Here is a 16,396-nt window from a genome sequence, read left to right on the forward strand (position 1 = left end):
TAAGAATCTAATGATATGAATATAAATTGCATGGAACAGTAAATGTTCATGGTAAGTATTATTTACCACTACTGATAATAGAGACATTTTACATATATCACCTCTACTCTTGCAACATCATTACTAGATAGCTAATTAATAAATAAGAATACTGAACTCAGGGACGCCTGAGTGGCTCAGTTGGTTGGACGACTGCCTTCAGCTCAGGTCATGACCCTGGATTCCCGGGATCGAGTCCGGCATCGGGCTCCCAGCTCCATGGGGAGTCTGCTTCTCTCTCTGACCTTCTCCTCACTCATGCTCTCTCTCACTGTCTCTCTCTCAAATAAATAAATAAAATATTAAAAAAAAAAAAAAAGAATACTGAACTCAGAAAATTGTTCATCCAGAATCACCCAGTAAGAGGTTGTAAGCATGGAATTCCAACATAATTTTGACTTTGGAACCACGTTCTTCCTGTTTAAAATTTAAGTCTATTAACTACCTTATGATCTAGCAACAAATACTATACAACAACAAATACTATACAACTATACTATACAAAATAGTAGATACAAAATAATATACAAAATATACAAAATAATAGATACAAAAATACAGATTCAAAAGGGTACATGCATCCCAGTGTTTACAGCAGCATTATGAACAATAGCCAAACTATGGGAAGAGCCCAAGTGTCCATCAACTGATGAATAGATAAAGAATATGTGGTACACACACAGACACATATACACACACAGAGAAATATTACTTAGCCATCAAAAAGAATGAAATTTTGCCATTTGCAATGTGGCTAGAGCTAGAGTGTATTATGCTAAGTAAATAAGTCATCCAGAGAAAAACAAATACCATATGATCCCACTCATGTAAAATTACGAAAACATGGACAGATGGTGGGAAGAGAGGAGAGAGGGAAACAAACCATAAGAGACTCTTGAAATAGAGAACACACTGAGGGTTGTTGAGGAAGGTGGGTAGAAGAGGGGCTAGATGGGTGATGGGTATTAAGTAGGGCACTTGTCATGATGAGCACTGGGTATTGTATGTACTGATGAATCACTGAATTCTACTCCTGAAACCAATATTGTACTGTATTTTAGCTAAAATTAAATTAAAAATAAATAAATAAATAAAATGAAGTCTATCGCAATGTAATTTAACGTATGCCTAGAAGTGGGTAACATAAAACCACATATCCAGATCAAGTGTAGCTCTGTGTCTAAACTGCAATGATCTGCTACTACTGCCTCATCACATGTATCTCCATTTATCACTCAATTTACAGCTTCGATATTTACTATTGATTACTAGTTAATAATTGCATGAGTTTGTCTTATGCCTTCCACTACAGAATAAAAACCCTAAAGCCATAATTCTTTATCTCATCTTCTATTGCCCATAGAACTTATTCATTCAGTGACAGCATCAGTACAACCAGTATGTTTTAGTGAACTGGTCTGATTTTCTTATAAATGCATTCCAAGGTACCAAGTAGAAAGGGGCTTTGGATATTTGACCCTCATATAAAAATAATTCCAAAGGGATATAAATTTATTCATTTTTCTTTTTAAATCTCTAGGCAATAGGAAGTGGGGAGATAGTGAATAGGAAAGAGAGGGATTACACTAGGGCATGAGAGCACTTTTGAAGGTGATGAATGTGTTCATAGTGGTGATGGTTTCATAGGTCATATATATATATACACATATATATGTACACATACATACATATGTGGCAAAACTATATATATATATAAGTTTTGAATACACACACACACATGGCAAAACTTAAATTATATGTTTTAAATATTTGCAATTCACTATATGCCAACTGTACCTCACTAAAGCTGTAAAAACAATGCGGGTGGATATAGAGAAAATTGAAATGAAATTATCTTAGGAGTAGGAGGACAACATCAAAGGAGAGAATGCTAAAAGAGTCCAACTGTTCAAGTCTCAAAGACCACACATCATTTAGGAGGCCATCACAGGAGGGGCACAATAAGCTAGCATGTAAACAGATACGCTAAGAGTTCCATCCTGTAGAGGCAAGCCTAGAGGCAAAAGACTAGCAATGATGAGACCAATGAAAGACTGGAGATGAGAGAAGGCATGGGTTGAAAGGTTATCAAGAAGATCAAATAGACAGTGTTGGCTCTGGGTTACAGGGAGACAATGGAGTTAAGGAGTAAAGGATTTGCCTCCAATCTTTAGCCTAGGAAGGTGGGTGGTATCACTTAGAAGGATAGCAAATTTCAAAGAAAAGTTGGTGTCACAAAGGGCTTTATCATCAGCTCAGACTGACCCAGAGAAGTCATGTATCTTAAAACACAACATACCAACATCAGATGGGTACATAAAACATTGCATTTTGTGCATCCATGCAGTCCCCAAGTTACTAAAGGGCCTATGCTTATATTTTGACCCAAATGTCCAACAGCTGTAGAGTAAGTAAACTACAGCATTGTCCAATGGATGGACTCTCAAGCACCAAATAAACACGATAAACTTGAAGATCAATGTAAAAACAATTTGCTAGGTAATCCAAAGCTTTTTTCTTTAGAACAAAATACTGTGCGTGCACAAAGAGATTAGCAACTATGTAACACTGGGGGAATTAAACAACAATAACAGAAAAACTCAAGAAATAAAATACTGCATCTTAATGAATTAAAAAAAAAAATCTTTAAACAAGAGGATGCCATCTCCTCTAACACATTCATGTTTGAACAAGCCTCTTTATCAATACATTTTTCTGCCAGGAAAACATTTTATTGGTGCAAAATGTAAGCTCCTCTCTATGTATCCTCACACTGGGGTTTTCAAATCTGAAACAGTTACTCAAATCAAGTATTTAAAAATTTCCGAAGTATTCTGAGTTAAATCCATATACTCTGTACGTGACCAATGGATAAGTTGTTTTTTTGTTTTCTTTTCCCCCATGAAATTGTGCTGAAAGTGACTTATTTATGGCCTAATTACAGAATAGCGAGGCAGGTCATTGGATTTATTTTAACATCCCAAAACAGCAGACTGGTCAAAGTCGATAGTGATGAAAGAGAAAAATCTGAAACCCAGATCTCCTGAGCCAGCAGCCCTCTATCATCTAATCCATACAGTAATAAATATTTGCTGAGTCTGTTGGATCAAATCATTATTTGCTTATATACTGTTTGTTATTTAACAAATGAGCATCATCTGATCATGTCAAACATGAGATGTGCTGGCATTTTAGTAATCATATTGCATTATGTGAAAAACTTCCACAGCCAACCCAGTATCTCTAGCTCTCCCATCTCAATTCTTTTAACTATAATATCAAAACAACTTCATTAATCTATTACTTACTGATATGGAGACCCCAGAGCAGTGCTACTCTATGTGTTTTTTGAGTCCTAATATATGACAATAGTACAGAAAGTACTTCATTCAGTACTTCACTCAGCATTTCAAAACTTTTACAATGATTGGGCATTACTGCAAAATCCAAGCATATGATTTTGTGTTTTACAAACACATAGATCCATAATGGATTGGAAATCAAAACGACTGCTCCTTTACCATAAACAGGAGACAAGTGCATTAGAGCATATGTGGTTTGAAATAGTTTAGTCAGAGTGGTTCCATCCAATGCAAGTATCATGCAGAAAGAATCCTATTTATACAATCTTGAATGGCTTTTTATTAATTTTTGTGAGAAAACTGTCTTAGTGTAAGCAATTACAATAGGGCCATATTGTGTCTGGTGCTTATTTTATAACCTCAGGAAGTAAAAAAGTGCCAATCTGACATTACAGAATTGCCAGTTTTATTCCTGAAAACTAATAGAGCACAGAATTTAATGAAATAATGCTGCAGGAAGAGAAAGTATTATCATAGTCACCAGGATGATTCATACTGATAAAGGCTTTGAATTTCAATTTTCCGTGAAAGTTTAAATTGAGATTAGCTATTACAATGAAATTCAAGTATATGTGGTACCGAAGTGAGCACTATTACAATGAAATTCTAAAACTGAACTCATGTTACCGTATCATCAGTGAAGGTTGTTAAGTTCCAAGTTCAACAATATGCCAACTTGGAGATCTTGATGGCGAAATGTGGAAAAACTTCCTCACTTTGGTGGTGATAGTGGGAGAGCAGACTAAATATGATAAAGCTGTAAGGATTGCAGTCTCCCTATTTGAAGGAAAAAACACTAACCAAGTCAAATCTCACGAAACAAAATGCTAATCATAAGACTCATTAAGTTATGTCTTTGTGACTCACGTTTCTCCTGGACATAAAGGTAGCCTTCCATTGTCCACTGGCTGGGTGGTCTGTAATCTTGGTTGGCAGATTTCATTCTTTGCATCAACCGCTCTACTTCTTGTCGTGTACTTTCAAAATTATTCCTTGTCTTAAGTAAACAGAAACAATAATTTCATTCATTGTCTCCTATCAGTTTTGAGGAACTTCCTGTCTAAAATTTCAAAACTACAGATAGTGCAAAGGATAACCTTGATTCTCTCAGCACTATTCACCACTTTCGTGACCTTATATGCTGAGTCCTATGGTCTGACTTTGAATTGTTTTAGTGAAACATGACCTTCTGCATGTTTCTCTTAATCTGTGTGGTATGTGTATTTGTATACTTTATTCTAATTTCCTACCCTAAGATTATTACTAAAGAGACAAATCATAACATTTAAAAACATAACATTTATGAAACAGAGTTTTATATTCACTAATATCTAAGGTAATAAAGCAGATATATAGGGGCTTATATTTCTTTGCGGGGATAAAGACAAAATGAATTCAAATACTTTTATGTGGCACTTAGCAAAAAAAAGAAAAAAAAAATCATCACCCATGTTCTTAAAACTTTTTGGAAGAAATATCACATAGCTTGGTTTCCAGAAGTAGTTATCATGAAGTTAGCATATAAATTAACTCATAAAGATGAAAGGGTTTGCTAGCTCTAACTTCTGTTACAAAAAATAGTTTACTCACATAACAGCAAGTTTACCTAAGATAAGATATAGAAAGCGTAAGGCTTTTCTTGATCTCTTTTGCATTCAGGCCTATTATTTAAACATTTGTTTGGAAGTAAGCCATATGTTTGGAAACAAAAATCACCACCACTCAACTCTAAAATTTGTTGTGGCCTATAATAAAAGAACTGAACCCCAAAGTTAGGAAAATTTTCTTCCATTTTTGCTACTTCTTAAGCTTTTTTTTTTTGCAGATTCTTTTAAACATAAGGACCAGAAATTTTCTAATTCCTTACATTCCTCTCTTGTTCTTGAACTGCAGGGATCTTAATATAATTGTAATTTATATGGAAATAAATCATAAAAATATTTTGGCTTTTATAATTTTCCCTTTTAATATTTACTTAAAAAGTCCAAATGCATTCCATATTTTTGAAAAACAATGAAATGACTTGCATAGGAAACCAATTCTGCTAGAAAACCTATATTAAATAAAAAGCTAAAACCCAAAACACAAGTAGAATAAATAGAACTACCTATTTCTCATGGGACACTCCAACCCCATAGTTCCACTTACTAAACATCTCCACAATGGCAACAATAAGATAAGCAATGGAAGACAAGATTTTATAGGAAATTAAGTGAAAGATTTCCAAATTATTTTGGCCACTGAGCATTAAATGTATAAATTCATTTATACAAAATTCTCAACAAATACAACTTTCTTATTTGTCAGATTTGATAATGCAAAAATGGATTGGGTAAGTTGTATGAGTGTGTGTATGTGTATGTGTAGTGTGTGTGTGTTTTTAAGTGATTCTCAGCATCTGTAAATCTGAATTTATATAACTATAAAATCAGATTCTAAAAGGATTAGATAACTTTACAATATAAGCCCTAACAGAAATAGATAGGATGTTTATAAATAATTCTCCATTAAGCTTTAAAGCAGTCTATGAATGCTTAAAAGCCACATTTAAATTATTAGAAAATAAAAATATCACTTATATACAATTTCAGAGAGGAAAAGGACATTCCTTCAATGCTAAAGTTTAACCTTTTCATTTCACAAATATAGAAATGTTACCCTTTGTGCATAAACAATGAATCTTGGAAAACTGAAAAAATTGAAAAAAAAAGTATAAAAAGAAAAGAAAATAAGACTTGCCTGAGGTCACCCAGTAAAATAACAAGATCATCACATAAAGGCAAAAGTTTCCAGCTTTCCAAGTATCTATTGTCTATACCTCAGTAATATTTATTTCTCTGAAATTTGCTAGCATAAATTTTTCTATCATACGATTAACTCCTTCTTGGTACATTTTCAAAGAGCAGCTAGAAAAAAAATGCTCTAATAAATTTATTAAATGACTTTTCTAAATTAGATAAGTTTTGAAATACTCCAAGGCTTGGCCTCATTATAGTTAGTTTCTCTGTCCCCACCTGATTCACTAAGGAGAAGCAGTGAGAACAGGTATAGTCTTACATTCTGCAAGTTGAACTGAAGTTGTTGCTTATATGGTGCAAATTCCTGGGCGAGTTCATATCCCTCGTGATAAAAAGTAAATAAACCCTGAAGGAATGACAAAAGCTGCAAAAAGAGAAAAATGAAAAATGTATTTAAAAAAAAAGATGACCATCAAACATAATAAATTGGGAAGTTATATTTCATTCTAAATCCACAAGCTAATAATTTTTCAACCCCTCTGTTTGGCAAGGCAGACACTTGGGTTGTGAAATAAACCACAAAAGCTAATTTTTACTTCCATTTTGGTAAACAGTGACAGGGACAGTTGTTATATTAACTATTCCACTATTCAAATGCATTGAAGAAATATCCAGGAGAGACCACTAATAGGGATACTCAAGTGACATGGGTCCTACCCTTGAAGAGGTTCTAATCTAGAGAGATAAAACATGTGCAGATGTGAGGAAGACTAAACCAGTAAACTAGAGGTAAGTAGTACCCAAGGAAAGGAGTAAGAATTTGGCCAGATAAAATTAAGAAAAATATCACAAGGTGGCAGTACTGATTCAGGTATTAAATAGACATTTTAGCAAGTAGTGGGAAGAACTAAAAATGGAGGAAAGAGTTGAGCAAAAACTTGGAACTAGATACAGATTTTTCATATGAAGAGTTGGAATAAAATTCTCTTTAGGAAACCACAATGTCTATTAGCCTTCTAATCCCAAACTCACAATGCACTTATTTATTATGGTCATATTCATAAAGCAAGAATGGATCTCCATGGACTTACAGGACACAGTTAATTATATAAATTACACTGAAAAATAATTATTTTTTCATTTAACTCATTGGGATTATTATTACAAACTTGTCCATCAATTTGATCTCTTCTTACAATAAAGTTAGAAAATATTTTCTAGAAATGGCTAATGTTTTTCTAATTCAAATAGTGTATTATGTCTGTAAGCTATTATTTTAAACTGAGGAAGAAACACAATCTGAAATTTTCATAAGTGAATAAATCTCCCACAATCTTCTGTTTGGGGAAATAGGGGGATCAGCTAAGCATCAACTGGTGTGTGTGTTATGATTTCCAACAGACAAATACTAGTTCTGTTTGAAAACAACAACATAATGCTTTTCTTCTATAACAAAGTCAACTTCTTACAAAGTTATGTTCATACCAGAAAACATACTTTCAGGTTGGCTTTAAATTGTAATATTTTGAAGACTTTTCTTCTCTTATTCAATAATTCCTGATATGTTAGCCATGAGAGAATATGGACTCTGAAAAACAATCTGAGGGGTTTGAAGTGGCGGGGGGGTGGGAGGTTGGGGTACCAGGTGGTGGGTATTATAGAGGGCATGGATTACACACTGGGTGTGGTGAAAAAATAATTAATACTGTTATGCTGAAATAAATAAAAAATAAAATTTAAATTATCTAAAATACAAAAAAAATATTGTTTTCCAATTTTAAAATTATTTTACACTGTCAATTTTACATCAACTGATAATTGTTATTATCAAAACTAAATACTCATATTATGCTTTACTAAAATGATGCTACAATATATCTGTAGAATTATCCAATAATTTAAAATATATAGTCTGCACATATTGTGGCCTAATTAAAAAGAACAATATCCTTTAATTAATTGAGATTTGGATATACAGATAAAGAAGTTTTCAGAAACAAATAAGAAAATACTTTTGAAATATATGGATAACACTAGTCTTTGAAATATCCAAATAATAGTTTATGAGTTGTTTGAAGTAGAATTATTTCATGTTTTAATGTCTATAACTGGTCCCCAATTAGATTATCTTGTTATTAACTGGATATCATACAGGAAGATGCCATTATAATATCAGCCTAAGTATATAAGATTTAATTAAACATAAAGAGGGGCTTTAAGAATATTTGTTTTAAGTCTTCCCATAAAACACCAAATTCCCCAAGATCTGGCTAAATAAATAAATCTATTGGCATCTTCTAGCACCATTCAGATTCATTCACTCAGTAGGAGACAATGAATGCTGATCACCTACTAGGAAAAGAACAATTTTGAGAGAAGTACAAAGAAATTACCTACAACGAACAACCCACCTTTTCCTCCTGTTCTACATCCTCTGGAAGCAACTTCTATGCAGTTTTCAAAAGACAGCATTAGGAAATAACTGCCTCTAGAGGGCAGTAAAGTAAAACCCTTTTAGATTTGAATCTATACTAACTCATTTTCTTCTCCACAAATTCCATGATGCTAAATTAAGGTAACTTAATAGGACAGCCCGAAAATCTTTTAGATTTGCATTCCTACATGTCCTTTTCTTTGTTCAGACTGCCTGAGTGAGTGGAGCAGTGTGGGAAAGACGACTGTCTCAGCTTATCTTCAGGTAAACCTGACCTTTCAAATAATAACAACTACTAAAAACTACTTGAGATAAATTAATATCCAATCACTTTTGGAATGCCTGGGTGGCTCAATCAGTTAAGTGTCTGCCTTAAGCTCAGATCATGAACCCAATGTCCTAGGATGGAGTCCTGCATTAGGCTCCCTGCTCAGCAGGGAGTCTGCTTGTCCCTCCCCACCCCCAGTACGCAAACACACACACTCTCTCTCTCTCTCTCTCACACACACACACACACACACACACTTTCTCTCTCTCTTTCTCTCTCTCTCAAATAAATAAATAAAGACCCCAGGTTCATGACAAATGCTTAACTGACCAAGCCGCCCAGGCACCCCAAAAATATTAAGTAATTTTTATCATCAGTAAAAGCTTATATAGCACTTTATTATTCTCAAGGGTTTTAGAATCAAATTATTATTTGTCACTCCAATATCCCAGCCAAACATAAACATTGATGCTACATTTATAATTATTTAGCAAGGTGACTACAAGACAGTAAAGGAAAAAATATTCGTAATTCCCCAGCCCATTAATGACCAACTTCCAAGTCTTATAGGCCCACAGTTACCAGTAATACTGTGAATGGCGTAAGAAAAGGAGTTGGGAGCTAGCATGCAAGTGAGGGGAAGAACTCTGAAGGAACTGATGTAGTAATTCTGGGACTGCTGCTCAGACTGAGCAGAAGAACTGGGATATAAAGGCTCTTATAATTGTGTGATCCATTCCTGGTCTCCTAAGAAATTAATCACTGAAAATCTTAGGGAATCTACTACCAAAACTATTAGAACTAATAAACAAGTTCAGCAATGTTTCAGGATACAAAATCAATACACAAAAGTCAACTTTATTTCTATATGCTTGGAATGAACAATCTGGAAATGGAATTAATTCCATTTATAATAGTTTCACAAGAATTAAATACTGAGGAATAATTTGAAGTACAAAATTTATAACTTGAAATGTACAAAACACTGTTTAAGGAATTAAAGAAAGTTTAAATAAAAGAGAGTATTTCATGTTCATGAATTAGGAGACTTAATACTCCCCAAAATGATGGAGAGATTCAATGCAGTCCCTGTGAGAAGCCCAGCTGACTTTTTTAAAATAACTGACATGCTGATGCTAAAACTCATATGGAGTTCCAAGGGACCCAGAACATCAAAACAATCTTGAAAAAGGAGAACTAAGTACTTAGACTTAAACTTTTCCATTTCAAAACTCAATACAAAGCAATGGTAATCAACACAATGTAATACTGGCATTAGACATTAAATCAATGTCTAAGAATTGAGAATCTAGACGTAAGCCCACACTTCTATGGTCAACTTATTTTCAAAAAGGGCACCAAGACCATACACCAGGTAAAGAACAGTCTTTTCAGCAGGTGATTCCTGGACTACTGAATAACCATATGCAAAAGAATGAAGTTGTCACCCTACCTTACACCATAGACAAAAATTAACTAAAGATGAGTGAACTGTACGGTTATGTTGATTTATACCCCAATAAGACTGCTTTTAAAAAAATAAAATATAGTTCACATACAGAGTACTATAATTGATTGAAAAAAAATCCAAATCTCATGTAATACCTCTTTATTTGGCCATTGAAAACTTTAAGAAAATGGGAAACACAGGGAAAAAGCAAGGCATCAATTTTCATCCAGTACAAGTGTCCAGCCTGTGAGTTAAATCTGTACTCTTTGCTACTCCTTACTTGGAGGAAATTTAGAGATAAATATCTTAGATAACAGCCTCAAAATAACTAGTGAATGCTTTAATCCATAGCTATTCAGAGCAATTTATTGAATGGAAATGAAAGAGTATAAAAATATAATCAAATAAATCAGAAAACTGAAGAAAAGGGAGGCAAATATGAAAAGCAGCCTGGGGAGACAATTTTTAAAAGAGGATGATTAAAAAAAGACAGAAGAACAAATGAATGGACAGACATGGACATAGATCCAATTAATTTTAAAAAAAGGCAAAACTTTTTGAAATCATGGCTATATCAGCAGTCAAGTATCTGTGGAGTTCCAGCAAATTTCCAAGATTTCAAGGGAATGGAATCCAGATGAAGTGGCAGGAGAAAACTTCTGTGGTAAAGAAACAGAAAAAAACAGAACTGTAGCCAACAAGGTGATTAAAGAAGCCATACAGATGGCTAACAGACAACTGAAAAGATGCTGAACATCACTCATCATCAGAGAAATGCAAATCAAAACTACAATAAGGTATTACCTTCTACCTGTCAGAATGACTAAAATGAACAACAAAGGAAACAATCTGTATTGGCGAAGATGAGGAGAAAAGGGAACCTTCTTGCACTGTTGGTAAGAACTTGAACTGGTGCAGCCACTCTAGAACACAATATGGAGGGTCCTCAAAGAATTAAAAGTAGAGCTACTCTATCACCCAGCAATTGCACTACTAGGTATTTCCCAAATGATACAAAATACTGATTCAAAGGGATATATGCCTTCCAATGTTTACAGGAGCATTATGAACAATGGCCAAATTATATAAAGAGCCCGAATGTCCATATGTCCATTGAATGATGAATGGTTAAAGAATAATCACAAACTGAGATCGTGTGTGTGTGTGTGTACACATATTCATCAGCCATCAAAAAGAATGAACTCTTAAAATTTGCAATGACATGGACAGAGCTAGAGAGTATTTTGCTAAGAGAAAGAAGAGAAATAGGATTTTACCCATATGTGAAATTTAAGAAACAAATGAATATAGGGTGAACAAAAAAAGAGAAAGGCAAACCATTAAAAGGCACTTTTTAAAAAGATTTTATTTATTTGACAGAGAGAGAGAGACAGCAAGAGAGAAAACACAAGTAGGGGAAGCTTCCCTCTGAGCAGGGAGCCTGATGTGGAGCTCGATCCCAGGACCCCAGGATCATGACCTGAGCCAAAGGCAGACATTTAACTAACAGAGCCACCCAGGCGCCCAAGACACAACTATAGAGAACAAACTGAGAGTTCCTGGGGGTGAGGTATGGGCTGGATAGGTGATGGGTATTGGGGAGGGCACTTGTGGTGATAGGCATTAGGTGTTGTGTGTAGTTGATGGAACACGGGGTTCTGCACCTGAAACTAGCATTGCACTGTATGTTGACTATAATTTAAATAAAACATTGAAACTACAAAAAATAAAAATAAAAAAAGTTAAACAGAAGCTACATTTAGATAAGGTCTTTACATAACTCATTTCTAACACAAAGTACAAGGAGATGAATCAACCAAACCAATGCGATATATTTTTCTTACTTTTCCAAATTTCTATTCACTATCTAATTGCTTTTACAAATTTCAGATTTTCAGTAAGTGTAGCTAGAACTAAATCCAAGGACCAAAATAGATTTTAAGATGTATGATCTGAGGACAGTTTTATTGTTTATTATTTAGGTTTTCAGTAAGATAGAAACTTAGACTTTTGTCCTACAGAGTTTTGGGGGGGAAATGACATTTTTATATTTGCTCACTTTAATTTATCCTAAATTAAATTTTCTACACTAAAGCTAATAAATTATACCCAAAAAAGAACACAAAAAGGTTTAGCTTTCAAGACCTGCAGGTCTATATACTATTTGACTTTAACTTAGCAAGTTTATTGAGTCTCCAAATTATTCAAACTTTAGACAACCCCAAAAGTATCTTCTAGTATACTTCATGATATAATAAGATAAAAAGCTAACACATATTAAGCAGATTAAGTAAAATTTTCTTTAGCAAAAGAGTTAAAATTAAATTTAACACACTAAGGGCAGAGTGTCAAAAATAGTATGTTTTAGTTACATATAATAGATTATTTTCATTTTTCATATTAATTTTAAACATAATACAAAAAGACAAAAATGAATTCTAAAAAGAATACTCTAATACACGTTCTTACAGTAATACATGTTCTTACAGTATTTAGATGTATATTTTAAAGCATGTTAAAATTAAAAATGTGTTTTCGAAACAGTTATATCTGGCTTTGAAGCCACACTAAAAAATAATTTATCAATATTGTTTTCACATCTAGTGCTGACAATCAATGAGAGCTCAATACCAGCTGATCTCTTACTGATGCTAATGACGCACCAGGCACTTGCTGTGTGTTACCTGCATTGGATGAGCCTCACCACAATCCTGGGAGCTATGGTTTTTATTCCCAATTTACAAATAAAAACCTAAGGTACACAGAGTTTGAAAAACAAGCCTGTAAAAAAAAAACAAGCTGTATGACGAGAGCCGAATTCTATCTTATTACCTCTCAGGCATTATACTTGTCTGTCACTACATGAAAAGTGGTTTGTCAACTGCAGCCTGGTCAGGGAGGGGACAACTTTTTTAAAAAGGATGATTAAAAAAAAAAAAAAAAGTATGGAAGAAAGAATATATAGAAAGATAGGTGCACTGATTCAAGCACCTTTACCAAAATAAAGGTCAACCTCAATTTTTTTTCTAATTTTAAGGAATTAAAATAACTTTACAACACAATTTTCTATAGTCATCCATTTTATCTAGTCAGAGCAAGTGTCAAGGAAGGACTAATTGTTATTGTCAGGGGACCAGTGAGACAGAAAATAGTACTATACAGGACTTCAGCTTTGGGGTCTGGATTCCTGAGTCTCCCTCTCTTTACGTTTGTGATCTCAAGCAACTACCAATCTTCCTGTGACTTCCTCATCTGGACAAATAACAACTACCTAACAAGAAAGCTGTTGTATGGGCCATGTGAGAGAACACAGAGAAAACACATGACACGGTAGTTCCTCATAAAATGTTAGTTTCAGCTAAGTATGCAAAAGAATGTGATCAAAACATACACAAACTGCAGGTGAATGAACCGTGAGGGAGTTAAGTCATAAAGGGATTCTCTGGGTTTCTGAGCCACAAACTTTCATGTACCATAATATATAACAAATACACTAGGGCTCAACTCTCTTAGGTAAGTTTGTTCATATTCAGCATACTTGAGAAGCTTTTTCTCCTACCTCTCAAAATTCTCACAAGCTCCAAGTAACTCTGAGAAGCAGAAGATCTTAAGATCAAGAGTTGCAAGATGGGGTTTTTCCCTCTCTGATCTTTCCCCTCCTTTTAGCCCTGAACTTATATATCTTGTTGGCAAATCTGAAAGGATGAAGTTCTAGCCCTGTTTGACAGAAACGTGTGAATAAATGCAAACCAATATGCAATTTAAAATTTTCTAGTAGCCACATAAAAAAATTAAAGCAAGTGAAATTTAATATTTTACTTAATATATCTAAAATGTTATCATTTCAATATTTAAGCAATATAAAAGAGGTTTTGAGATATTTTACATAATTTTTGTACCAAACATTTGCAATTTAGTATGTGTTTTACATTTACAGCCCATCTTAATCTAAACTATCATTTTGAGTGCTCAATAACCAAACATGAGTAGTTGCTACCATATCGGATACTGTAGGTCTGGAGATCAGTTAACTACAATCACTTTCTATATAAGATATGATACATGGAGGGGAAAGGCCATTAAAACTATCTAATGAAGAATTGAGTTTAAAAAGCTGATTTTCTGTATCTTTTAAGAACAGTTACATAGTTTTATAAAAAAAAAAAATATGAATGTCCCCCATTCTTATATGTATTAGAACTGGCTTTTCCTTGAAATAATGACACTGTAGGAATATTTATTTCTAATATAGTAATATCCTCTTACCCAAGGTTTTGCTTTCTGTGATTCAGTTACCCACAGTCAACCATGGTGTGAAAGCAGATAATCTTCCTTCTGACCTATCATTAGGTTAATAGTAGCCTAACAATAACAATATATTAACAATGCCTACATTATTCACTTCATCTCATCATATAGGCACTTTATCATCTCACATCACCCCAAGAAGGGTGAGTAAAGTAAGATATTTTGAGAGATCACATTCACATAACTTTTATTATAGCATATTCTTATATTTGTTCTATTACCAGTTATTATTGTTAATATTTTATTGTGTTTAATTTATAAATTAAACTTTATCTGGTATGTAGGTATGTACAGGGGGAAAAAAACACAGTATACATGGGGCAGGACAGCCCTTGGTTTCAGGCATCCACTGGGGGTCTTGGATTTTATCCATATACCTGTGGATAAGATGGGCATAATATTGTTTCTCCTTAATATTCTGTTGAAATTTTATGGCAAGAAGTAAGATCTTATTTTTTTTTAAAGATTTTATTTATTTATTTGACAGAGACCACAAGTAGGCAGAGAGAGAGAGAGAGAGAGAGAGAGAGAGAAGCAGGCTCCCTGCTGAGCAGAGAGCCTGATGCGGGACTCGATCCCAGGACCCTGAGATCATGACCTGAGCCAAAGGCAGCGGCTTAACCCACTGAGCCACCCAGGCACCCCCAGAAGTAAGATCTTGACATTAATTGAAAAATGTAAAATTATCTCAAACATATGGACATTCTTACTTTATGATATTTAGTGCCAATGATTATTCTCTACTTAAAATTTTCATTCTACATTATATCTAACTATATCTATCTACTGTAATCTATAGAAGATAGATCCCATCCTTGTAACATTTTGCTTTACTCTAATGTTTATCTGTTAAATAAATATGGGCCAAAACTAGAGTAGACTACTAGATTTCTGCAATATAAACAATAATGCAACAGGAATTGGGTTTTCTGTAGAACAAAAAGGGTAAAATATTAGTTTTTTTAATATGTTTCATGTTTATAGCTCTTGGGAACTTTGTTTTTGAAATTAAAAAAAATTTCTTTCCTCAGAATTAATTTGCAAATACATAACCTAAAAAGCAGCACGCCCATGTTTCATTGCTTCCATTTCCATTCTTCTCATTACTGCAAAGGAAATTAAATTTACATTGGATGTAAATTTAATTTACATCCCGTGGATGAAGCTATATGGCTAGAAATGAGAACAAGGCTAAACTGACAGCATTATTATGGTTTGGCCAGACAGACCAATAATAAATGTATAGTAGCCAAGGACGTATTTTGGAAGAAGGACAAATTTAACATCAGTTTTGATTATGGTATCACAAGAAAGGCATGCATTACAGATTTATCAGACCATCCCAGTTTGGGATACGGTAGAGGGAAGGAAGAAAACACATTTCAAGTGAAGTACAGTTTCCACCTCTCTACATGTATTACCAAAGGAATTCATAAATTCTTATCTATCAGTCACCTGTGAGCAAACAATTTTACAGTCTTCTCCTTATATATATGATATCATCTGACAGAATGGTCTAGTTCTCTGTTCCCAGACAGGATACACTATAAAAGAGGCTTTTACAGGGTGATAGGCTACCCGAGTGTCCGTCCCTCCTCAGACATGTCCCTCCCCAGACATGTCGCTCCCCAGGGGAGATGGAGAGAAGTACTGAATGTGTGAAAAGGTCATTGCAGGTGCAAGGAAGAAAAATAACATAGCAGATAAGAATAGTATCTGAAAGGAATGGGAGCAGACAAGAAAGAAATATGAAAAAATACCATCAGATATCATGGGCATACACCACAAATTTAGTGT

General features: G+C 34.0%; 1 protein-coding gene across 3 annotated transcripts in view; it reads right to left on the reverse strand.

The window, feature by feature from the left end:
* Nucleotides 1-16,396, reverse strand: part of ARHGAP42 (Rho GTPase activating protein 42) — a gene marked incomplete at its 5' end in the record, with an annotated part of 285,594 nt that overhangs the window by 61,855 nt on the left and 207,343 nt on the right. For all 3 annotated transcript variants that reach the window (XM_082683338.1, XM_082683336.1, XM_082683337.1), the window contains 2 exons: nucleotides 4,269-4,398; nucleotides 6,459-6,563. In XM_082683338.1, coding sequence (XP_082539464.1) covers nucleotides 4,269-4,398; nucleotides 6,459-6,563 — 235 coding nt within the window. The remainder of the gene's footprint in view (nucleotides 1-4,268; nucleotides 4,399-6,458; nucleotides 6,564-16,396) is intronic.

The sequence above is a fragment of the Mustela nivalis genome, assembly GCF_964662115.1.
Source record: "Mustela nivalis genome assembly, chromosome: 9".
Taxonomy (NCBI): Eukaryota; Metazoa; Chordata; class Mammalia; order Carnivora; family Mustelidae; genus Mustela; species Mustela nivalis.